Source organism: Peromyscus maniculatus, chromosome 7 (assembly GCF_049852395.1).
Source record: "Peromyscus maniculatus bairdii isolate BWxNUB_F1_BW_parent chromosome 7, HU_Pman_BW_mat_3.1, whole genome shotgun sequence".
Taxonomy (NCBI): Eukaryota; Metazoa; Chordata; class Mammalia; order Rodentia; family Cricetidae; genus Peromyscus; species Peromyscus maniculatus.
The window spans coordinates 34,378,035-34,403,827 of record NC_134858.1 but is presented as its reverse complement, the minus strand read 5'-3'; the positions used below and the strand labels follow the sequence as shown (position 1 = coordinate 34,403,827).

Sequence of the window (25,793 nt, the reverse complement as noted above, 5' to 3'; positions counted from 1 at the left end):
ACAGGCATTGACTTGGTCTTAAACAAATTTCCAGTGAAAATTCTATTCAAGCATTAATATTGGGCATATATTTTCTTTTCTCTTGGCTAAGTACCTGCCAAATAAGAGGTGTGTATTTCAGTCTTAAAAGAAGCCGTTAAACTGCTTTTCAAAGTGATTGTACCAATATTACTACATGCAAAAGAAAGCCACACATCAGAAGTAGATCCAATCTAGAAGAGGTGTCTTTTAAATTTAGCCTTGCACAAAGTCTCAGGACATGAACAAAATAGAGACAAATTGTTTGCAAGAATATAATATGAATTGCCTCTGTTGGGTTCCCAATCGAGTTGTTATTTCTGCCTAAGACATTATGAGCACAGTTTTTACTACCTACACCTCTGTCAGCATTCTGAGCAAAGAGAATCAAACAGCATATTAAGAGGGCAACATAATATTACCAAGTGGGTTGTACCGCAGGGACAGAATTGATTTAACCTTCAAAAGAAGGAATGGAGTTCGAGAGGGATTGAAGCTACATGACCGCAACGCAAAATCCAACACCTGGATAGAAAACTTTAAAAAGCTTTTCAACAAATTGGAAAGAGAAAGGGATTTATTTACTTTGATTTAAAAAAAAAAAATCTGTTGAAAAACTTACAACTAATGTACTTCATATGAAAGACTAAATGTTTTCTTTCCAAATCTGAAGCTGCCCATTCTCGTCACATCAGCTCAAGTCATACTGAAAATTCTAGTCAGTGCAATCTGGCAAGAAAAAGAAATAAGACAATTTAACAAAGAAGTAAAGCTGCCTTTATTTGAAAATGACGTGATCACTTTGTAAAACTCCACTGGAAGTTGAAAGCAAGTTTAGTAAGGTTGCAGGGCACATTATTGATGTCTAAAGCTAAAATAAATGTGCATTCCTGTATGCTGTCAACAACCATAAATGGAAATTTCAATACAGTTTCATAATAGACCAAAAATAGACAGAATAGGGATTGGGAATTTAGTTCCGTAGTAGAGTGTTTACCTAGTCAGCACAGGGTCCTGGGTTCAGCCCTCAACTCCAGAAAAGAAATAGACAAAATATATTACTTTGTTATATGTATGATGAGAGATACTAACTTGTGCTTTTGTTTTTTTCTGATTTGGGAGTTTTATTTCTTTGGGTTTAAGGGTAATGCTAGTGTTAGAGAATAGTTGGGAAGCAGTTTTTCCTTCTTCAGTCTTGTTGGATGAGTGACAGCTGGCTTTATTTCTTCCTTAACTATTTGGTAGAATTTACCTGTAATCCCATGTGGTTCTGTACTTCTCCTTGTGAAACATCTGTAACTGCAGTTTCATTGTTGCTAATAATAGAACTGTAAGTAACATGTTTCTTTCACATTGTAACTTCATCCAAGTTGGAAAATTTATTGGCATAAAATTATCCTGAGCCTTCTATATTACAGTAGAATCTATAATGATAGCATTTTACTTTTATATTAGTAATTTGTATCTTTGGCCCTCACAGTTAGACTGACTTAACAGTTATCAAAGAGCTAACTTTTCATTTCAGTATTTATTATTTTTCTTTTTGCCAGTTTGTTTCAGCTCTCTATTATTTCCTTTATTATTTCTTTTCTTGTACTTATCTTGAGCTTGATCTTCCTCTTTTTAATTTCTTAAAGTAGAAGCTAAGGCCTTTGATCTAAGGCCCTTTTTATTTTTCTAATATAGGCACTTAATGCTAGAAATTGTCTACTACATGCTTTCTTTTTTTATTTCTTTTTTATTATATAAAAATGTGTATATTGTGTGTATGGATATTTTGCTGCATGTATGTCTATGTACCATGTATGTTCCTGGTTTCTGCAGAGGCCAGAAAGGGGCATCAGATCCCTTGAAACTGGAGTTACAGACAGTTGTGAGCTGCCATGTGTGGTGGTAATCTAATTATACTGAAATGTGATTTTGATTGTATGTTAATAAATAAAGTTGTCCGTGGGTCAGAGCTATTAGAGCCATAGCAAAAGTGTGGCGGTGGTGGCACACGCCTTTAATCCCAGAAAGCCAGCCTTTAATCCCAGGGAGTGGTGGTAGAAAGCAAAAAGATATATAAGGCGTGAGGACCAGAAACTAGAAGCATTTAGCTGGTTAAGCTTTCAGGCTTTGGAGCAACACAGTTCAGCTGAGAGCTATTGGGATGAGGACACAGAAGCTTCCAGTCTGAGGAAACAGGACCAGCTGAGGAACTGGTGAGGTGAAATAGCTGTGGCTTGTTCTGTCTCTTTAAATAGACTAACAGACAGGAAATAGAGCCCTCATTCGGGAAGCTGGGACACCGCAGGCGGAAGGGTGAGATTTTGGCTCTGAGCTCTGACCTCTCGGCTTTCTCTTTTGCATTATTTCTGTGTTTCTTATTTAATAAAACGGTTGGTTACATCTATAGCCATGTGGTGCTGGAAACCCAAATGGATCCTCTGGAAGAGTAGCCAGTGCTCTTATCCCCTGAGCCATCACTCCAGCCTTACTAAATATTCTTTAGCTGTATCTAGTAAATCATTTACCCAGCTAAAAATTCTTTTTGGGTGGTGGTGGTGCATACCTTTGATCTCAGCACTCAGGAAGCAGAGACAGGCAGATTTTTGTGAGTTCGAGGCCAGCCTGGCCTACAGAGTGAGTTCCAGGACAGGCTCCAAAGCTACACAGAGAAACTCTGTCTCAAAAAAAAAAAAAAAAACAAAAAAATTCCTTCTAATTTCCATTTCTTTTTATATAATAAATTATTTAGAGGTATAGCATATAGTTCTCAAATATATTGGGTTTTCTAAGAGTTTGTTATTAATTTCTAATTTAATTCTCTTATGGTCAGAGAATATATGCTGTGCATTACTTGAATCCTTTTGAATTTATTATCATTGGTTTTATAGTCTAGGGCAGTGGTTCTCAACCTTCCTAATGCTGTGACCTCATGTTGTGGTCACACCAACCATAAAGTTATTTTCATTGCTATTCATAACTGTAAATTTGGTGCTGATATGAATCGTAATGTAAATATCTGTGTTTTCCAGTGGTCTTAGGTGACTCCTGTGAAAGGGTCTTTCAATCTCCAAAGGGGTCATGACTCACAGGTTGAGAACCACTGATCTAGCATGTTGTCTATCTTTGCAAAATTTTTAAGTTCAAGAGCTTTGTAGTAGGAAAATATTAGTATTCTTAAAATCTTATTCTATCAATGTCAACTAGGTCAAGTTGGTTCATAGAGCTTAACTGTATCATTTCCATTATTCTGTCTACTTACTGTCAGTAATTGAGAAAGGGACATTGAAATTTTTACATATATTTCAATTTTTTAATATTTCCTTATATTTCTATCAGCTATTACCTTATATATGTGTGCATATTCATACATATTTTTGATATATAAAATATATACAAATAAAGATATAATTTAAAAATATTTTATATGTATAAGTGTTCTGCCTGTATGTGTGTACCACATGTTTGGTGACCGAGGAGGCCAGAAGATAGTTTTAGATCCCCTGGAACTGGAGTTAAAGATGTTTGTGAGCAAATGTGAGGGTGCTGGGAATTAAGTTTGGGTCTTCTAGAGAGCAGCCAGTGCTCTTAACTGCTGAGCCACTTCTCCAAACCCAAAAATAATTTTTTGTATGTGGTACTGTGGATTTACCTCAAGGTCTCATGTATGCTAAGCAAACCCTCTACCACTGGCTATATCCTAAATCCTACATACATTTTAATTTCTACTTTGAGGTTTTAAAATGTTTGGAATATAGACCAAGTGTGGAGTATAATACCAGCAGCTTTAATCCTAGTACTTGGGAAACAGAGGCAGGCAGATCTCTTGAGTTCCAGGACAGCCAGAGCTAGACAGAGAAACTCTGTCTCAAAAAACAAACAAACAAACAAACAAACAAACAAACAAAAAAGCTCTTGGATTGCTGATTTTCTGATTCCCTTTTTTTGAGGGAATTTCTTGAGTTATTTGGATCAGGAAGCTAATTTTAAATAACCATTTTAGAAAATTCCTAAGTAAGTTTTGTTTCATTTTCAGAATTAAGAAAAGGAAAGAACAGCAGCGCTATGCTGAAGAGCAGAAACTCCTAAGAATGCACTGTCGTGAAGAACCTTATTCAGAAGAGAAGATAACTGATGTTTTAGCCCAGTTACAACTTGAAGAAATAAAAGGAGCCAGAGAAAAACAGCACCGGAGAGAAAAAGAATATGTAAGGTGACTGATTTTAAATATCCTGCATGAAGTTCTGGCTCATATTCCTTAAGAGTCTTGGTTTAGCTGGGCGGTGGTGGCGCACACCTTTAATCTTAGCACTCAGAAGGAAGAAGCAGGAGGATCTCTGAGTTTGAGGCCAGCCTGGGCTACAGAGTGAGATCCAGGACAGTCAGGGCTACGCAGAGAAACCCTGTCTTGAAAAATCAAAGAGAGAGAGAGACTTGGTTTGTCTTCTCGCACTTTTCCTCATCTAGGGTGCATACTCCACTACTGTTATAGTTGGCTAGTACCTCTTGGGACCAGTACTAACTACATTTTCCTAGTGCTATTTCCTACTGCATAAGAAGACTCAAGGGACAGAGCAGAGGAAGCTGGGTATAAAATCAGGCTTTATGTTTTTTCTCCTAGTAGTTGATTTGTCTGACCACACTGTACTTTTATAGATATGTAGAAGCTTTACGAGCCCAGGTCCAGGAGAAAATGAAGCTTTATAATATCACTTTACCTCCATTATGCTGTTGTGGGCCTGATTTCTGGGATGCTCATCCTGATACCTGTGCCAACAATTGTATTTTCTATAAAAACTACAGAGGTAAGTTTCTTAAGGAATAGTTGAGTTCTAATAGCATTCATACACACACACACACACACACACACACACACACACACACACACACACATCGTAGTGATTGTGGTTCTGTAGAATTTGAGAACTTTCTCTCTCTCTCTCTCTCTCTCTCTCTCTCTCTCTCTCTCTATATATATATATATATATATATATATATATATATATATACCTTTATAAAACAGCTATGTAAAGCAATGAAAATTGTTATAGTTTCATTTCTATTAGTCCTCTTTATGGTGGAGAAGCATTTCCAGCTCATTATATTATATATAAGAGGACTTGGGTTTCAGCTCTTCCCTTAATTGAATACTATTAAGAGTTTGTCCTTTATGACTAAATTAGGAGTCTGTTATCCACATACTTTAATGGTGTCTAATACAGACTTGCAAGCATATATCCATATTAGACTGTCCATTCTACTGGTGACCCCAAGAAAAATGAGGAGCTCTATCAAGAGTCCCAAGTAGCCAGGCAGTGATGATTCACACCTTTAATCTTAACACTTGGGAGGCAGAAGCAAGCAGATCTCTGTATGTTCGAGGCCAATCGGGTCTACAAAATTAGTTCCAGGACTGTTAACACAGACAAACCCTGTCTTGAAAACAAAACAAAAAAGTCCCAAGTAGAGAGAATGGAATCCTTCCTGAGGTTGCTAATGTTTCTTGTCCATCACTAACTATTGACTTACAGAACATAGGGACTCCATCAGCCTCACATAAACACTGAAAATGTTACCAGTATTTACGTTTTTGATGGGCTTCATCTCTGTGATATGAATTTACCTGTCCTATGAATCTTATCACTCCCTTACTCTAAAACTTCTCCTCAAAATAGTATGAAATGCATGATGTATTTTATATACTTCTCTCTGGTCTCAGGCCACACTGCAGCCTCACCAAACTTCCTCTTACACGTTTGCATCTCATACACTTATTTCTCTACTTGTAGTGCCTTTTTTTCTTTCCTCCTATCAGTCTCCAAAGCCCACTGTAAATGGTACAGCTTTTCAAATCTTCCCAGTGTTCCTTAGCTGTTCATTCATTTCCTTCTTTATATTATAGTGACAATTTGTATATACCTGTGGTATGGAAGCACTTCACTGTACCTTTCCCTTTGCTACCATTTTCTGTATTCTCTTCACTTGCCTTCCAGAGTGCTTGCTCTGTTATAAGTACTCAGTAAATATTTATTCGGTGGCTAAACTGAATACCTGTGGCATTTTGGGTAAAGAAGCAGTACTGATAGGAAAAAGAAATGGGAAAACTGTATAGATCTGACTTTCTTCATGATTGTGCAAACCTTCATTTGCAGCATATAACCGGGCATTACATTCAGTCATCAATTCTTCTGATATCTCCGAGGGGAATGCAACTCTTCGAAACGCCATTCGTAATTTTGCTTCTGTACATAGACGGACTTCCAAAAAAAGTCTCCAATGAGAGTCTGAAATCAGTGCCAATGACTGGTAGTATTTCCATCTTCATTTAAAATCAACCACAAAATAATGATTAAGGAAAGCTGTTAAAGTATGTAAGATGAATTATCTTAAAGGAAAACAGTCCCACATAATAACTGTTTCTAACTAGATAGCTGCCTTGGGACCAACACAGAAAGTTAAATACCAAACTCGTCTCTTGTTTAGTATGTACCACATGGAACCTGTTATTTTAAAAGTGATGAGAAAAGTAAGGTTTCTTCAATTCCTTCTGGCTTTTAAAAAAGTGTCCTTTTAACTTTCTCTTTCTTTGTCTAATTAGAGAAACTCTTTGAGGTTATCTTACTATCATCCTAAAATCATGCTTTTGAATCTTGACAGTATTCAGTGTCTGGATGAAGCAGAAAAGGAATCGGCTGCTGAGCACTAATGGCCATCTGTATTGCCATCGGCTCTTCTAGTTTTGTGTAATAATTAGAGATGAGAAGAATTTTCATTTGGTGTGCTTAGCATTTCTTTTTCCTCCTGTTTCTCTTACTTTTTAAATTATTGCCTCTTTTCTTGGTCAGTGACATTGGAGACAGGATTTTTTAATTTTATTTTTACTCTAAATTTTTTTGAGATTTTTTTATTTTATGTATATGAGCGTTTGCCTGAATGTATGTCTGTGCACCGTGTGTGTACATTGCCCTTGGAGACCAGAAAAAGCATCAGATCCCCAGAGACTGGAGTTAGAGATGGCTGTGAGTACCATGTGGGTGCAGGGAATATTGGACCTGGGTCCTGTGGAAGAACAACTCATGTTTGTTCCTGCTGAGCCGTCTCTCCAGCCTTGACTACTATTGTTCTGTAATATTTACAAATGCCAAAAAGTCAAACTGTAACTTTTCAATATCTTTTATGTGAAATATTTATGATTAAATTCTGTTTTCTTTTTCTTTCTTTTCTTTTTTGAGACAAGGTTTCTCTGTATAGAGCCCTTGCTATCCTGGAACCACCTCTGTAGACCAGGCTGTCCTTGAACTCAGAGATCCTCGTGCCTCTGCCCCCTGAGTGCTGATGAATAAATTTCAAAAGGTATATATGAGGTCAAAGGAATAAAGTTCTGCTTCATTTTTCTATCCTTAAAAAAAAAAAAATCTGCTGACTAACATACCTGGAACAAATGAAATAAATATTGCCATAGTTATTATGAATTTGTTATTTTCTTCACATTGTTTCTTGATGAAAAATTTTAAATGATTAAAAACAGCCCTTAGGCCGGGCGGTGGTGGTGCACGCCTTTAATCCCAGCACTTGGGAGGCAGAGCCAGGCAGATCTCTGTGAGTTCGAGGCCAGCCTGGGCTACCAAGTGAGTCCCAGGAAAGGCTCAAAGCTACACAGAGAAACCCTGTCTCAAAAAACCAAAAAAAAAAACAAAACAGCCCTTAGGCTGGAGAGGTGGCTCAGTGGTTAAGAACATTGGCTGCCCTTCCAGAGGACCCAGGTTCAATTCCCAGCATCCACATGGCAGCTCACAACTGTCTGTAACTCATATTCCAGGGAATCTAACACCTTCACACAGACCTACATGCAGCAAAACACAAATGCACATGAATTAAAAATAAATTAATTAATTAAAAAAAAACAGCACTTAGGCTATGTCACAAAACAAAACAAATCAAAATAAAGGCCTACACTTCTAGCCAGACTGTTGAAAAAGAATCCAAGTACATGAATGAGAAGATTGACAAGTTATTTAACTACATTGATTAATTATCCAGCTCAGTCAGAGTCCTTGAAGTAAGTATATATTTTATTTAGTCTTAAAGAAGTATATTTTAACAGTTCTATTTAGATATGATTTGCCTGTGTTTAAAATACACATTCAGCAGCTTTTAGTATATTCACAACCCTTACTAAAGAAAACTCCATGATCTAGCAGTTCTGCTTCTGGGTTTATATGTGAAAGAATTGGAAGGAAGATCTGAAACGGAGGCTTGCACACTTTATCTGTAGCAGCATTACTCAGAACAGCCTGTGTGTCCATGGATGAATGAAGGGATTAAAAGTGTATGAACACTTGTAGCAGAGGGTTTTCGGGCTTCAGAAAGGATTCCTGTCACATGTAGTGATACTATTCTAAATAAAGTAAAGCAGTCACCAAAGACAAGTATTACGATGCTGTTCATGTGTGCTCCAGAAAGTAGTTAGATTTTCAGAAAAAGTAAAATAGTACCTTCTGGGAGCTGGAGTTAAGAGGACATGAGGCATTGTTGTTTAATGGTACAGAGTTTTAGTTTTGCTGGATGAAAATGCCCTAGAAGTCTCTTTCACAAAGTCTGAATATACTTAACTGCCGAACTATATGCTTAAAATATTTACAATGCTAAAGTTTATGTGAGTTCTTAAAAAATCTTTTAAAAACCATTTCATTATTATATTTTTTATTATAATTATTACTTGTCAAGAGGTAGGTCAGAGGGGTATCAAGTCACTTAGAGCTGGAGTTACAGACAGTTGTGAGCTGTCTGTTGTGGGTACTGGTAATTGAACTCAGGTGCTCTGCAAGAACAGTATGTTCTCAACTACTGAGCCATTTCTCCAGCCCCTAGTTGATTTGACGTTTTTAATATGTATTTTTTTTTAGCTTCAAAAACACTGCAGTGTTCTAAATATGCAAACATTGTTCTTGGGTACAGAGGGCTCTTGCATTGATTTGGTGGGGGTTTTTGCTGACAATGAAGAATTCTGTAGTTTGTCTAAAAACTAATATAGATCTACTGTACATAACTTAAAAACCAAAACACTTCTCATGCTAGCTTCTCTCGTTTACAGCTAAAGAATGTCAACAGAATGCTATGTCACAGAGAAAACCACAAGACAACCTGAAGCTGTTGGGACACAACAGTGTCCTAGCCTCCCAGTGCATACATTGAACTACAGCCCTTCCAAAAGGCATCTTCCCCATGCCAAGCAAGGAGCATCAAGAGTTTGTTTTTGTTTATTTTACAAATTACAGATATGTACAGTTTTCAACTCAGGGTTTTCAGCCAATAACGATGCTAATATCACCTCACAAACTGAAAACAAAATGCCAAAAACATCTTTAAATGCCCTATCATACCAAAGCAAATTGCAGAGTAAGGAGAACACAAGAGTACCTTTTCATTTTAAAATGTTTGGAAACATGTACAACTTTGTACAGTTACAGGAGCTCCAGATACATGTGTCCACTTCAAGTGAACCAGAGGCTTTGAGAAGCTGTGGGGTGATTAAACCCAATGAGGAGAGTAGACAGAGCCCAAATACGATGTGTGGGTCGTAGTACTCCCTCTCCGTGGCCTTTGCAAGGAGACCCATAAACACTTTTAGCTGAGAACGGTGGTACATGCCTGTAATCCCAGTACTGTGGGGAGGCTGAGGCAGGGCGATCAGGAGTTTGAGGCCAACTGGCCTACATGAAACTGTCTCAAAAAAAAGCCAAATAAAAGAGTTGTTTTTCCTCCTTCCTCCTGCTGCTGCTCCTCATCTTCCACCTTCTTGTGAAAAAATTCAGTGACGCCCTTTTTCCCATGAGACTTTCTTTCCCTTTGACTTGTACTTACGACATCCTTCTCATATTTGTCCCTCTGCTTCACCACCTTCCTGATGCTCTGCAGCTTTTCTCTGCTACTTAAGCTGTTCAACATCTCACTCAACTGTTACTTTGTTTTGTTTTTTATCAACATCTACAATGGAGATTCCAGGATTTTTAGATTTGATCTTGGATCAGAATTCTGAACAAAACAAGAAGAATGCAGACAGTGGTCCGTGGACAGCAGTAGTGCCCTTTTCTTCAGGCCTCCTGCAAGCTGGTCCACAGTCCTTCATTTCCCAAATGTAGCATGTTTTGTCCAACTTTGCCATTTTATCAGTTTTAAATTTCCCTGCCCAGCATTGTCTCCATTTCTCAGAGTACTTAGGAAATCTTTCAATATTGAGAAGGACATCTGGCTTTTCTTCTGTGCTCTTCTCTGCCTGGCTACACAAGAGGGCATAAGCAGGCATAAGTCCTTTGGTCTCTTGGGGTCACCTTTAGCCATCCTGATATATTGCTCTCTAGGAAGGACAGAGCACAATGCAAGGCTTCCTGGTCTCACACTAACTGCCTCTATGACAGCCAACTCTACATGATGGTTACTAATTAAAAATGTTAACAGTAAAATACAAGGGATCCATAATGACAGTCACTCTAGAGTCTTCCCACTCCAAAAATCCCTTTCCAACCCTAGGTAACTATTAATCTATTCTATCTGTAAATTAGCCTGTCACTTCTCTTATACATGGAATATACAATATGAACTCTTTCATGACTGAACCTTTTCAGCTAGCTTGATGGCAAGACTCATCTGAGTTGTTAGCTTCATTAACGCTTTGCTACTTTTCATTGTTGAATAGTATTGATAATAATAGTAATAATAAAACCATATTTATTCATTCATCAACTGATAGACATTTGGGGTTTTTTTTCTGCTATGAGCAATTGTTCTTAGGATTCTGTAGGTATATATTTTCATTTCTTTTGGTGTATATATAGGAGTAAAATTCCTGAGTCATGGTAGCTTTGTGCTTAACCTTTTGAGAAATTACAAACTGTTCTCTAAAGTAGCTGTACTAATTTTCATCCCCAAAATGTGTAAAGGTTCAGCATTCTTCACCGACACTGTCTCTTCAGTGGGTGGCTGTGATGTGGTATTTCCCTGTGGTTTTAATTTCCTCATAGCAGTTGATATTGATCATTCTTTTCATGTGCCTGTTAGCCATTTGGGTCTGTCTTATGAAGATGTTTGTAAAATACTTGGCCAGCTTCATAATTGAGTTGTCTTTTTATTACAGAATTAGAAGAGCTCCTAATGTATCCTACACAGTGGGTCCTTTAATCAGCTGTATCATTTGTATTTTTTCCCATTCTGGGAATTATCTTTTCACTGTGTGTGTGTGTGTGTGTGTGTGTGTGTGTGTGTGTGTGTGTGTGAGAGAGAGAGAGAGAGAGAGAGAGAGAGAGAGAGAGAGAGAGAGAGAGAGAGAGAGAGATTGATTTTGAGACAGTTGTTACTGTGTATCCCTGACTGTCCTGGAACTCAACTCTGTAGTCCAGAGTGGCCTTGAATTCAATCTGCCTGCCTCTGCCTCCCGAGTGCTGGGATTAAAGGCATGCGCCACCATCGCCTGGCAAGACAATTGTTAAATAGGAATTTATAGGGTAAATTTTAATTACCTTTCTAGATAGCAGAGATCTTTAAAGAAGAGGCTAAAAGATTAAAAAATGATCATAAAGAGATGGATTTTGGTTTGTGGAGCAGGAATGGGGCTTTAGGGTGAGGAAAACCAAACTAAATTTGGGCCCAGAATTTAAAGTAGGGTGTGGCTGGATAATGTACCTCAGAGGTTTACTTAGCGTATTTAAGACTGGGAGTTTAATCACAGTACAGAATGAGTGAGTAAGTAAATGGATATAAGTAGGGTAGATGGCAAGTATTTAAATTGGAAAAAGGACTAAGAATGAACACTGGGGACTGAAGAGATGGCTCAGTGATTAAGAACACTGACTGCTTTTCCAAAGGGGCTGGGTTAAATTCTTAGCACCCACATGGCAGCTCATAGTCATCTGTATCTCCAGGACCAGTGATCTCTTTCCCTTTTCAGGCCCAGGCACTACATGCACATGGTGTAGAAACATACACGCAGATGAAAGACCCATGTATATAAAAGTAAAAAATGATATTTTTTTTTTTAAGTAAGAGAATGAGTACTGCTTGGGTAGGTATTTCGTCATCACTATTATTTGATGACAAGGCTTTCTGTATCCTGAAGAAATAGACCAAAGGAAACTTGACAAGCTCCCATCATATCTGCACACCTGCTTGTACCTATTTAATCCTGCTACTTTGGAGGAACTGTCTGTCTTCCCATCTTCTCCTGTCCCATCCTATGGCTAAAGTGTGTCCCCTCCTGTCTCCTCAAAGACAGATTGCCTCAGTACTTCTCTTGAGGTGGCATCCACCATTAATCCCAGTACTCGGGAGGCAGAGGCAAACGGATCTCAAGAGTTCGAGACCAGCCTGGTCTACAGAATGAGTTCCAGGACAGCCAGGGCTACACAGAGAAACCCTGTCTCAAAAAACAAAACAAAGAAATTTTTCTAACCATTAAAATATTTTTATTGGTACACAAACCTGCTATAATTTGTTCCATATTAGTAACCACTCAATTTGCTGGGCAGCAGTAGCACACACTTTTAATAAACCCTGTCTCAGAAAACAAAACAACCAGCCACCTAAAGAACAACTCGGCTTACCTGACATACTCTTTCAGTTACTACTGAACTTGTTTGCTTCCATTTCAAACAAAATGCTGAGTTCCCTGTGCCTACTGCTCCTTCTCATGCTCTGTCTTGCTTATACGTTAACGATTTGCCTTGACCACTCTCGTGAAAATATTCTTCAAATTGGGTGTGGTGGTGCATGCTTGTTATCCAAGCACTAGGGAGGCTCTGGCAGGTGGACCGTGTGTCCCAGGCCAGCCTGGGCTACCTAGCAAGGCTGTCTCCCAAAAGAAATTCTTTTCAAAGTCACCAGTGGCTTCTACATTGCTAAATCCAATGGTCATTTTCAAACTTCATCCTAAGTATCAACTGAATTTAATAGAATTGATCCATCTTTTTTTTTTTAAGCGCCTTTTCAACTGGCTGTTGGGTCTTAGTGTCTTTCATTTTTACATCCATCTCCTGCTGTGTTTATATTGGGGCATCCCAGGATTCAGTCCTTGCCTTCTTTCCCATCTTTGCTTCCTCTTGCTCCTTTGAGCTTTCTTCTAGTCCTGTGACTTTAAATGTCTTCTACATATGGAGAACTTGAAGTTTATTTCCCTGGCTCCTGACCTCATCTCTAAACTCCAGATTTATAAATTTGGCTGCATCGGTGACATTTCTATATGGTTGGTTTCCCAAAGATTTGTTCTTTTTATACTCTCCCCACTATCAGTTAGTGACAGTCCCGCCCCAAACCTTGTAGAAATCGTTGACTCCTCTCTCCTTTCTCTCACCCTTTACCCCTCCATTAACAAATGATGCCAAATTCTGATACCTTCAGAACTGATCTGTAGTTCTCCTTATTTCCACTGCTTGGTGAGTTCCAAACTTTCTTTCTTGTGGGTTAGTTGTTACTTTTCTAAGTGTGCTCCCTATTTTGTTTTCTTGGAGACAGATATTTTGTAATATATGCTGGCCTTAAACTCTCTAGCCAAGAATGACCTTGAATTTCTGATCTTCCTGCCTCCACCTCTCAAGTGCTAGGATTACAGGTGTGCACTACTACACTTAGCTCTAAATGTAGCACATCTAAAGCCATTCTTTCCCTCCACCGCCTAAAAGACACAAGCGTACACACATGCCAATCCATTTAAAGCAAATTAACAATAAATGTTCCTTACTACACTCTTACCCATCGCAGTAAATGCCATCTCTGTCTAATTCATTTTCATCAAAAATTACGGAGATACTCTCCACTCTTTCTTATGTAAGCTATATATGGTCTTTATTGGTTTTACCCTTAAAATATACTCGGAGTACAACTGTTTTACAGTGCTTGTCCCATTACAGTAATGCTGGTCCCAGTCTCATTGTGTTTCACCTGAGTTACTACAGTCGCCTCCTCCTTGATTTGCTTGCTTCTGTATGTGTGCAGCTCGTACATCGTTCTTTTTTTTTTTTTTTTTTTTTTTTTGGTTTTTCGAGACAGAGTTTCTCTGTGTAGCTTTGCGCCTTTCCTGGGACTCACTTGGTAGCCCAGGCTGGCCTCGAACTCACAGAGATCCGCCTGGCTCTGCCTCCCGAGTGCTGGGATTAAAGGCGTGCGCCACCACCGCCCGGCTCGTACATCGTTCTTAACACAGTAGATAGAGCAGGCCATTCAAAATTAGCAAGGTCACCCATGCCACTCCTTTGTCTACTGATTTTACTCAGAAAGACTTGGAGTCCTTACAGTGGCATGCAAGACCCCACAGAATGTGATCCCAGTTATATCTGAGACTTCTGCCTCTTTTCTCCCTGCTTTCGCTCTGTCTGCTCAGCCACACTGACTTTGTTCTTTCTTGGACATTCCAAAGGTACTTTTGCTTCAAGGCCTTTTGATCTGCTGCCCTGGGCCTTCTTCATTTGATAATATCTGGCTTTCCACCTTCATCTTTGTTGAAATGTAGTTGACGCGCAGCCTCCCTAATGAGCTATTTAAAGTGCCCTCCTTCACCCATTGCTCAAATGCTCCATATTCTCTTTTTAAATGTTTCCTTCGTGGTACTTAGAGCTGTGTGACATACTATTTATTTTTTTCTTTCTATTGGATTATATACTTCTTAAAGGGACTTTTGGTTTTTTGTTTTGTTGTTAGTGGGGTTTTTGTTTGTTTTGTTTTTGTTGTTTGTTTTTTGGTGTTTTGAGACAGGGTTTTTCTGTATAACAGTCCTAGCTGTCCTGGAACTCACTTTGTAGACCAGGCTGGCCTCACAGATGCGCCTGCCTCTGCCTCTTGAGTGCTAGGGTTAAAGGTGTGCACCACCACCACCACCACCACCACCACCACCACCACCACCACCACCACCACCACCACCCACCCCCACCCAGCTGTTTGTATTTGTTAAGCTCTGTTATATATCTCCAATGTTATAGCTGTGTCTGATATTTAATGGGCTTTCTGTCAATATTTATTAAATGACTGAACAACTTGTCCTTTTGTTTCTTTGTTCGGTTTCATTGTTTTCAGTAGAATGCTCAACACAGAATAATTGCAAACGTTCAGCTGTGCATAAATGGAGCTAATACTTAAGTATAAGTGTTTTAAGTAACGTTTTAAACACAGCTCAGGTCCTACAAGCATCTGGACTCTGGGTCTGCATAGCAAAGCTGCCTACCTCTGGACCCTTAAGGATGACATAAGATTACCCTTGCCCAGTAGTCGGTATATTGGGGTTTCCATAGTTGAATGTGATCTGAGTTTCCTCAGAAAAGTCATTAGAACTCATTTTGCCTTGCTTCACATTCCCTTGTTACTGCTGTAATTTAGGGTAAATAATTTAATCTTTCTAGACAGTTATTCTGGATAAAATAAGAGGAGTATACAACATGATTCCAGCATAGCTCCAATACAGTATGCATGTGTTATGTTTTTACTTTTGACCAAACTCTTACATTTTGTAGTTCATTTGCTCTTCTTACTGAGTGTAGACTACTGGTAGGTCTGACTTGTCAAAGATAAGGGTGCAACAAGGTCTCTGTGCTGCCCACTGATCGTATCCGAGTGGATCAGGAAGGCAGAATAGAAGCTCTTAGAGTAAAGGCATGAATTCAGCCAGAGGGGAAAAAGCCCTGAGAGCTCAGCTTCAGCTCGGACCCAGAGACGGCCTTCGTTATCTGCCAGCAACCATGTCAAGAACTGAAACTCTGGTAGAGACAAGTTTAGGATTGTGTGCTAACAGGGGATGTCTGTACCTGTTTGCTTGTGATAACAACCATCAAAAGTATGTGTGACACATTTTCCTAGCCAGTCCAGCCTGAGTGAGCTTGTTCCAGATGCTTCGGTTTAGGAAATGTCTATGTTCTTTCCCTTGTATTGCTGCAGTTATTACTTAATTATCCAGGCCTCACCCTTACCTTTTTAGACCTTTTATGGTGGGCAGGAATCGGATTGTGAACAACTTTATTGACCACCCACTGCAAGCAGAGACTAGAAACTGCTTCTGTCTTTTAACTTTTTCAAGTTAGCAAAAAGGAGACAGCAGGTGTTACTTTTCTGTATTTGCTTATTTATATTCCATTTTTAGAAGCAAACTATTTCTTCTAGTTTATCGTTTACATGTAGTGATCACTTTGTGTCTAATTTTAGGTATTTTCAGGTTTCTCAGACAAATACTTGAGAGGTTAAGAGACTTGGGAATATAAAGGCAAAAGACATGTATCTGGTTCTTTCTTTTGGGTGAAAAATTTAAATTTGTTGCTTTAGAAATGAATGATCCATCTTATCTTGCTCTAAGTATTGTTCTTAAAGGGGTATGCTACATCAAACACATCAAATTGATTCTAAAAACTAAGGCACTTGGTGTTGCAATAGGAGTTATTACTTCATGGCCCCAAGCTGAAATTTTGGCCATATGTCTCCCTGCAGGCTCCAATATCTGTAACACTCACTTGTGGACCAACCTATTGGACAAGGTCATCCATTTTCTGAATCCTCTAACCCTTCTAGCATCACAAAAAGAGAAGCAAACTGAAACAGATCAATGTCTTCCATAAAATATTTTTGCAAAAAGTAAAAGGAAAGCTGGGTGGTGGTGGCGCCTGCCTGTAATCCCAGCACTTGGGAGGCAGAGGCAGGTGGATCTCTGTGAGTTCGAGGCCAGGCTGGTCTACAAAGTGAGTTCTGGGACAGCCAGAGCTGTTACACAGAGAAACCCTGTCTTGGGAAAAAAAGAAAAAGAAAGAAAGAAAAAAAAAGAAAAAGAAAAGGTTGACCGGGCGGTGGTGGCGCACGCCTTTAATCCCAGCACTCGGGAGGCAGAGGCAGGCGGATCTCTGTGAGTTCGAGGCCAGCCTGGACTACCAAGTGAGTCCCAGGAAAGGCGCAAAGCTACACAGAGAAACCCTGTCTCGAAAAAACCAAAAAAAAAAAAAAAAAAAAAAAGAAAAGGTTGTATCAGTCTTTTAGTCTTTTTAAAAATCCAAGTTCTGGAGGAAAACTCAAGGATGGCATCTAACTAAGACTCATTCTAGATGAGGAAAAGCTACATTACACCTTTAATCACAGCACAGAAGGCAAAGGCAGACAGATCTCTGAGTTCAAGACAAGCCTGGTCTACATAGTGAGACCTTGTCTCAAAAAAGTTAATTTATTGCACACAACAGATGCTGTGTATATAATAAACTTTTACTTCAGAACAGTACTTACTTATGTGTGAGATAATGGTCACTTGTCATTTTCTGATCTGGATGCTGATATTGTGTAAAAAGAAAAGCCTTGAGTACTCAAGTCAATAGGAACAAGCTGCACCACAAAGAAGTAGATACCAAGAACCTAGGTCATTCTCTAGGAAAAGCAAGCTAATGCCTTACATCCTGGATTTAAAGATTTATAAAGATGACCACCAAATGTAACATGGAAACTTTGTTTGGATACTGAGGGGAGAAACTCTGAAAAAGGTAAGTTGGAAGCATTTAAGAACTTGTAGAGTCTTAGTTACTCATTTTGTGAGAGGTGGTGATAGGTCCTGAGTAACTGCCTTAGCATGCCCAAGGCCCTGGGTTCAGTCCTCAGTACCACAAACCCCAAAAGAAAAGATCTATATGGACATGGATACTGAGGTAGATACGAGTGAAATGAAATTATGTCTTGAGATTCATCCTAATTCAACAAAATAGGACAAAAAACGATGACTCAGTAAGTGTTAACAAAGCTTGATAATATTGGGTCCTGGTGGCAGGTTTGTGAGAAACATTGCTCTCCACTTTATTTTGTGGGGTTTTTTTTTTGAAGTCTTAAGCCTGAAATGGTTAATATAAGTTTCTCTTTACCCCTTCTCTCATCTAAGGAGACTTGAGGGAGAAAGTGCTATCCCACGGTTTTGGAACTTCTGACACAGGCATTTTCAAATGGTGACTAGAACCCAGAGGTCACAGACTGAATAGAAATTAGGTTCAGGCTAGTGACTGGGTCAATATGGAGGCTTCCTAAAATAGCTCACATAATGAGTAATCAGAGAGGCACGTCGTCGCCTGGTTTATGAACTATATCTGTATTCCCAGCCCTATAAAAATTGAGAAATCAAGGATGAAAACCCATAGAGAACATTAGGGTAGAAATGATAGAAAGGACAAAATGGTAGTTAAAGTAAAAGCAGCTTTGAAATCTTTGGGTTAAGTGGGGATAAAAATATTCATGCCATTCAATTCAAAGATGTTAAAAATTATTTACTATCTTTGGGCTGGAGAGATGGCTCAGAGGTTAAGAACACTTGTTGCTCTTCCAAAGGTCTTAAGTTCGATTCCCAGCAACCACATGGTGGCTCACAACCATCTGTAATGAGATCTCGTGCCCTCTTCTGGCCTGCAGGGATATGTGCAGACAGAACACTGTATACATAATAAACAAATAAATCTTTTTAAAAAAAAATTATTTACTATCTTCAATCTGAATAGAATCGCTAGAAAATGAAAATCTGTCCTTTGGTGTCAGGGGGCATGTAAATCTCTAAATTTTTTAATCTAGAAACACCTCCCAATTTTTAAAATGTAAGCCACTAGCTTGCTTTAGAAATGGGACCAGTATTCCCATAAAATGACCCAGGTTTGAAATTTCTGCCTCCTTATGGTATGATTTGTTTCTATTTACTGTAGATTGATACTCAAGGCCTTTCTTCCTCCATGTCAGAATTGTCCTTTGATATTAAAGCTCCTTGCTGGAGCTGGAGAGATGGCTCAGTGGTTAAGAGCACTGAGTGCTCTTCCAGAGGAACTGGGTTCAAGTCCCAGCACCCACATGGCAGCTCACAACTGTCTGTAACTCAAGATCTGATATCCTCACACAGTCATACATGCAGCAAAACACCAATGCAAATAAAAATAAGTAAATTTAAAAAAAAAAGCTCCTTGCTTTGTCTTCAGAGTTTCTACTCCTGTGGGATAGTTTGTGGAGTGGTTAAGACTGTGATCCTGTCTCAAATCTTGGTCCTACCATATGTCCACCAAGTGACCTTAAGTCACTTATTTAGGTGAGAAAAACAGAACTTCATAGAATTCTGAGAATTCAACATGATATCATATGTACAGTGGCTAGCTTGGTGCCTAGCACACGATAAGTACAGTAAATAAATATTTTATACCAACAGCAGAATTAATATCTCCAGTATCATTCTCAATACCACTGTATACCCTCTGTCATATATCTGTGAATACCATTGGAGGTATTGTTCCTTAACAGTTCAAGAGGCAAGGCCACCTTCCCTACATTGCAAGCACGTTGGTCCCTTGCTGTTTCTGAATATCTTAACTGGAACTGAGCTAATGGAGCATAGGAACACAAGTGCATCCAGTATGGCCTTTATATTACTGCCTAAGTGAAGACATTTTCTATGTCCCTAGGTTACGATGATAAAGCATTTGATAATTTTATTCATTGCTCCATCCTATACTGAACCTACTTAGCACAAAAACCAAGTTTTTTGAAGGTGGAAGATTAAGGGAAGAGAGTTTGCCAAATTAGTGGGTGTGCCAATTAAATTGCAAATCAGCCTGCCCTTTCTTGCTCAATCGGAGGGTGAGTTGACGCCTGTTTGTAAATCCTTCCTGGTTCAGCACTGGAGGTACCCTCATCTACTGAGATCCACCCACCTTATTGAATTGCTGAGATTGAGTTATGGTTCAGCCTAAGGAGGCCAATTCTACCCTGTGTTCCCAGGTGGGTACAGTGTTTTATCTAAGGAATTAAAAACATTTTGCCATAAAGGTACGAGAACATCTTTTTCTGTCATGCAGTGGGACCTTGTATACATTAAAAGAGTTGACTTTGGAAGAAAAGGCAGCTTTTAAAAGGAAGAGGGGGCGCTGGGGAGATGACTCAGTGGTTTAGAGCACTGGCTGCCTGTGGTAGCTCAACCATCTCTAACTCCTGTTCCAGGCTCCAGTGTTCTCATGACTGCTGCAGGCACCAGGAACGCACATCATGCACATGCATACATGCCAGCAAAACATTTATTCACATAAACCTAAAAAGTTTTAAAGTGAAAGAAAGAAGACTGATACAGCTCTGTCTTTTAGGGAGCGAGGTCAGGTAGTCTTTCCATGCAGCTATAACTGGTTATTCTCACCCATCTACTGGGGTCAGGAACAGTAGATGCATTGGGACCAGACATCAGAGACAGGGAGGGATTACATAGACAATCGAGGAGCAGAACTGAGGGACTGACAGCAGAGAGCAAGGGGAGAGAGTCAGGAGAGTGGGATGACGGAGCAGAGCTAACACAACAGGAAGGAGCAGTTGAGCTGGTTAGGAGTTCCTGACGGCAGTTGGTGTCTATTATTACCTTTGTAGATTTACATAATGGCTCGGACTGGAAAATCCATTGTTTAAGGAATGTGCTCTGACACAGACAAATGCTGATAGCTGGAGACAGCTGGTGCTCAGTAAATCTGTATCTTCTGTTCCCATTTTCTAAACCCTTATCTACTACCTCTTCCTCTTGACCACTGGCAAAATGGAAATATATAGATGAATAGCTCATCTATATAGAGTTCATGAATTAGTTTGGCTCCAGAAGCATAGTACAGTTGGCCCTTCATTTCTGTAGACTGGCCCACTGAGGCAGCAGGGGTAGGGAATATTTTCAGGCTATTGTATAATAGGTGGTATAGTTCTGTTTATTTGACATGCAGGAAATGAACTGTGAGGTTCCTTTATGTGTCTGTGTTTGCCAGGAGTCCTTATCTTTGTAGATAGGACTAGAAATCTTACTAAGATGAGTTTAAGTTGGGTATTGCCCCTTTGTAAATCTCATGGGGTTGATAGCCTCTCCTTGGGACGTTAGGGAGCTGGGAGCGCTCTAATAGCATTTGTCAGTTGGCAGGAGTGTCCCTTAGGATTAACTGGCCTCTGTTTGAGTGAAATGCCCTTTGAATTTTTCAGCCTTAAACACTTACTTCCTTTGAGGCAAAGTGCTCTGTGAAAACTTACCTGATCTCTTGTAGTTAGAAAGTTCCCAACACAGTATTGCTTATTCTAGCTATTTAGCACATGGACATTCTACCCTACTTGATAATTGTTTATAAATGGTTTTTAAGATTTATTTGTTTTTACTTTATTTGGATGAGTGTTTTGCCTTTATGTATGTCTATACCACTTTCATGCATGGTACTCCCACAAGCCAGAAGAGGGCGTTGGATTGCCTGAAACTGGAGGTATAGATCATTGTAAGCCCATTTGGGTACTGGGAACCAAACCTGGATTCTCTAAAAAAGCAGTATACTCTTAAGTATTGAGCCATCTCTCCAGCCCCAGGATTGGATGTTTTTGTTTTAATTTTTTTCCAACATAATATTTTTATTAATTATTTGGAAGTTTCACATAATGTACCCTGATCACACTCACTTCCCAGTCTTCCCAGATCCATCCACCTCCCTGTCCCTGTGTCCTCCCTCAAAGAAAAGAAAAAGAGAAGAAAGAATAAAAATACCAAGTCCAATTTGTGTTGCCCATATACTCATTGGAGCACGGTCAAACTCCCAGTGGCCAGCCCCTTAAAGATAACTGAGCCCTTCCCCACCCCCACGCCTGCCAGAAGCCCTCAGTTGTGAAGAGCTGTACTTCAGGGCCCTTATCACAATTTTTAAGAGTTCTCTTCAATGGCTTCCTGTCTAGACTGTTTCTTTTGGGGGAGGGAGAAGAGGGATTGTCACAGAAGCCTTCTGTGTCTGACATTGTCAACTGTGAGTCTGCAGTCATCAGTAACCATTGCCAAAGGAGCTCCCTTGCCCTTTACAGTCAGTGGCAGAGGACATTGCTATAAAACCCTCATTCTGTGTAACGTAAGGATTTGATAAGAGCTTGGAAGCCCCTAACATATTTCTGGTTTTTCTAATGATGCCTATCCATCTCTCTAGTTTGAGCCCAGTTGTTATAAACTGGGAAGGACTTATTCCAGTTCATTACTAGGATTTAGGGGGAAAGATTTAGTCAAAGTGCTTAGAAAAATGATTAGGGCCTGAGAATAAGAACTTGTGACAATGTAGATCTCAAACCAGGGAATTTAGTCAATCCCACACTTAATCCCGAAGCCTTGCAGCCTTCCCGTTATGTAATTTACACCAAGGTTGGCCAATGTGTATGCATAGTTCTCTGTGTCAATATGTCATGTTTTGATCCATATAAGCACCACATGATCTAGATATGGAATGACTCCCTTGTAACAAAGTTCCTTGTGTTACCCTGTAAACATAAACTCATCCTTCACCACCACCACCATCCCTAACACAAGGTCATCTGTACTATCTTCTTCATCTTCATAATTTATTTCCTCACTACAGAATATATAAATGAAATCATTTACTGCGTAGCTTTTTGATATAACCATTTATTTTGTTTTTTCAAGACAGAATTTATCTGTGTAGCCCTGACCGCCCTGGACTAGGCTAGTCTCAAACTCAGAGATTCGCCTACCTCTGTTTCCCGAGTGCTAGGATTAAAGGTGTACATCACTACTGCCTGGCTTGTAACCATTTACTTATTGAGGGACATTTGTAATTTTTTTCTATTTAGATGAGCTGCTGTGGACATTTACAAACTGTTTTTTATGTGGGTAGAAATGTTTGCTTAATCGGTATACATACCTAAGAATGAAACTTAAGTATATTGTAAGTGTATTTTAAACCTAAAAAAAAAAAATGACTGTCTACGTGCACGCATTCATGTGCCATGATGCACATGTGGAGGTCAGAAGAAAACTTTTCGAAGTCGGGTCTTTCTTTCCATCATGTGGGTTCCAGGGACTGACTCCAGTAGTCATGTTTGGCAGCAAGCATCTAATCTGCTAAGCCATTTGGACAACTCAAACCTTACATTTTCTAGGAAAGTGACAGTATGTTCTGGGTGTTTTGTTTTTTTACCTACTCTGCTAGGTGCTAAGGGGTAAAAGTGTAGGTTTCCTGCTTGGTCCTCACTGTCACCCTTGTGGGACAGTAGTACCTCATTACTGTTAGGATGGGGAGAATTCTGACTAGGCTTCTCTGTTGGCAGTCGCATGGGAGGGAGAATGGACCCTCTAACTGTTCCCTCAGGATGCAATGGCACTGTGGTGGCTGGGGTGGAATGCTCATTATTACCATTGGAAGGAGGTAAAAGTCGATTCGGATTTGAAGTTCTCAGATGGCACCTCAGGGCAAGAGGATCTGTCATAGACAGGTGTAAGCAGAAGTCTGGGTTCCCCATGTCCTGGCTAACAAGTGGAGGGCTGCAGTGTTCTATCTGGTGCTTGGTTGGAGTGGGCTGATTATTAGCAGCGCTGTTCTTTGCTCAGTCCTTTGACTGAACAGGGTTAATTTTTCTGAGTGCTTCCCTCCCTCTCTTCTGGCACTGTCTATATAGCGCAGGCTAACCTAGAATTCATGCCCCTGCCTCTGTCCCCTAAGTGCTGGGGCTTCAAACATGGAACCCTCTTGTCATAACAACCTGCTGTCCAAAGGATAAAGTCTGAGCTGTTACCATGGCCACTCACTGCTCTTCAGTGCCTCACTACAATTAACAGTCATCTCTTCTGAGGTTTCCACCATGCACATGTGCTTGCCAGCTCTACAGAATTTCCTGTTACCATTTCTTCAATACATGTTTTTTTATGGCGTGTTGTTTTGCAAATGTACTCTGTGGGTCCCATCTTCTCATCTTTTCTACTTGGTATGCAGCTAGCCATTCCTCAAATCTAGACATACCACATATAGTGAAGCCTTCTTCTAAGATTCAGAAGCATTTGATCCCATCTCAGGGCTACCCTAGCAGTAGGAACATGCTCTGTAGCCTGTTTCTTGTTTGCATTGATTTTTCTACCTTACCCTTGCAGTGGGATTGTGCTATACATCTCTGACCTATTTAACTGTAAATTCTTTTATGTAAGGCACTATGTCTGTTTTATTCATCAGTCTGTCCCTTAGCCTAGCACAGAACTGGCACTGAACAAATGTTTATTAAATCAGTAAATGAATGAATCATTACTTCACCCAGAGACTGTCTGCAACTTGTAAGACTAGGCTACTGAGACAAACTCATTTTTACCATTGCCATTTATTTCTTCTCAGTTTTCCCTGAAGAACAGCAGCTTTGAAAAATATCTAATAATGAGCATTTCTGTTCTCCCTTCTGTCATACCTTTCAGGTTGTGTTGTTCCTTAGCTGCTTCTCCACTAGTGTCCTGAGGAGGCTGACTGTAGGAGAGCCAGCAGATACGGTTTCTAAAGCCAGTTCTTGAAGTTTTCTTTGACAGGCGTTTCAGAACTGCAGCTTTTACAAGAGCAATGTAATCCTCTTCAATGTGATCATCTTGTCTTTGACTGTGAGGATTTTAACAGTAACTTTGTGGGGAGAGTTCAGTATCTGACATTTAAGATAATAGCATTTTCCCTTTTCTATATTTTATTTAACCCCACATACATCCTTGTCAACACCCAAGTTATTCAACATGAGCTATCACAGTGCTTACTGTAATCAGTGAGCTAAGCTGAACATATATACAAACATGCTGTTAAGGAGTCTTTACAAGACAAGCCTGTGCTACCATACACATCACCTCTTTTTAAGAAATCTGACTCAATGTCTTATCATAATCTCTCCACTTACAAGACCTACTGAACATGTCAGGAACTATTGCATTTTTTATATAAGTAATTTCTAGTTATTACAGCCACCTTGTAGTACAGGTGTTATTATCCATGCTTTGTAGACATGGCAACTGAAATTCAGTTGTATCTGAGCCAGAATTGTCCCTGACTCCAAGCAGTGTTTTAATTTTTTAGTATACCATTCTGTCTCTCAATGAAAAATCCTAGTATTACATTTCTCCTAATATCTTGACATCCTATCCATTCAGTCACATCTCTGAGACCTGGTTCTATTGTCTGTTTTATAAGATAGAAATGGGAGGAGGGAAGTGCATTTTTAAATGTTTGTGTATATACTGACACTTGCATTCTTTTGCCTAGTAATTTGGCATTTGGTCTCTAATATTCAGGAGCATTCAAGGCCTTTTATCCCTTTGATAAAATCAAGGAAGCACTCATTACTATATCTTAAAGGGTCTAAACAGTTCATTAGCTGCCCAGAAAGTCATGGGTGATCAGTGAAACTCAGTAGCAGTTGGAACTGATGCTTGATGGGTAAAAAGGCCATTAACATTGAGCTTCTTCCTCACAAGTGCCTGATGCTGAACCATAGTAATTAGAGGGCTGCCAATCAGGAACTAGGATCTTTTCCTTCAGTGGCTGACTAAGCGGCTTGTCCCTTCCTCATTTCTTCAGACACCAGTCACATCCCACAGGGTTTGAGAAGGTGCTGTGTGGGGGTGCCAGACAACAACAGGAAGGAGAGGCAGAAGTGGAGAACAGGAACGCCTGAGTTGTAATAGCCCTCTGTCACTCTCAAGCAGCAGGCAGCAGAGAGCATCTAGGTCACCTACAGGAGCAAGTGTGGATGGGTTCCAGTGATGGGAGGCCTGTCCCAGTTGCCATCCTGGCCCCTGGACAGGGATCCATGGCCCGAATCCATAGGCAGTGCTTTAGACAAGGCAAAGCCTGTTGGAGGACTGGCTCTCTCCCAGGTACTTGTTGGCACACAGTGGGGCCATAGTCACACAGCTCCCAAGAGTTCCAGCACCCAGCAAATATGACGGAAAGACACCAGCACCTCTAAAGAGCATGCAGAACACACAGTAGCGAGCCTCCTCCCTTGACTCCTCTTGGAAATGGAAA

General features: G+C 39.7%; 1 protein-coding gene across 10 annotated transcripts in view; it reads left to right on the top strand.

The window, feature by feature from the left end:
- Window positions 1-15,027, top strand: part of Ccdc15 (coiled-coil domain containing 15) — a 77,723-nt gene extending 62,696 nt beyond the window's left edge. For 5 of the 10 annotated variants that reach the window (XR_013052690.1, XR_013052691.1, XR_013052694.1 and 2 more), the window contains 4 exons: window positions 4,043-4,219; window positions 4,663-4,811; window positions 6,159-7,359; window positions 9,101-15,027. Coding sequence is in view for 5 of the 10 variants with exons in the window: in XM_076576021.1 (XP_076432136.1) it covers window positions 4,043-4,219; window positions 4,663-4,811; window positions 6,159-6,286 (454 nt within the window). In the remaining 5 variants the exon portion in view is untranslated. The remainder of the gene's footprint in view (window positions 1-4,042; window positions 4,220-4,662; window positions 4,812-6,158; window positions 7,360-9,100) is intronic. The other 5 variants (XM_076576021.1, XM_076576023.1, XM_076576024.1 and 2 more) reach the window with 1 other exon arrangement.
- Window positions 15,028-25,793: the final 10,766 nt, after the last annotated feature.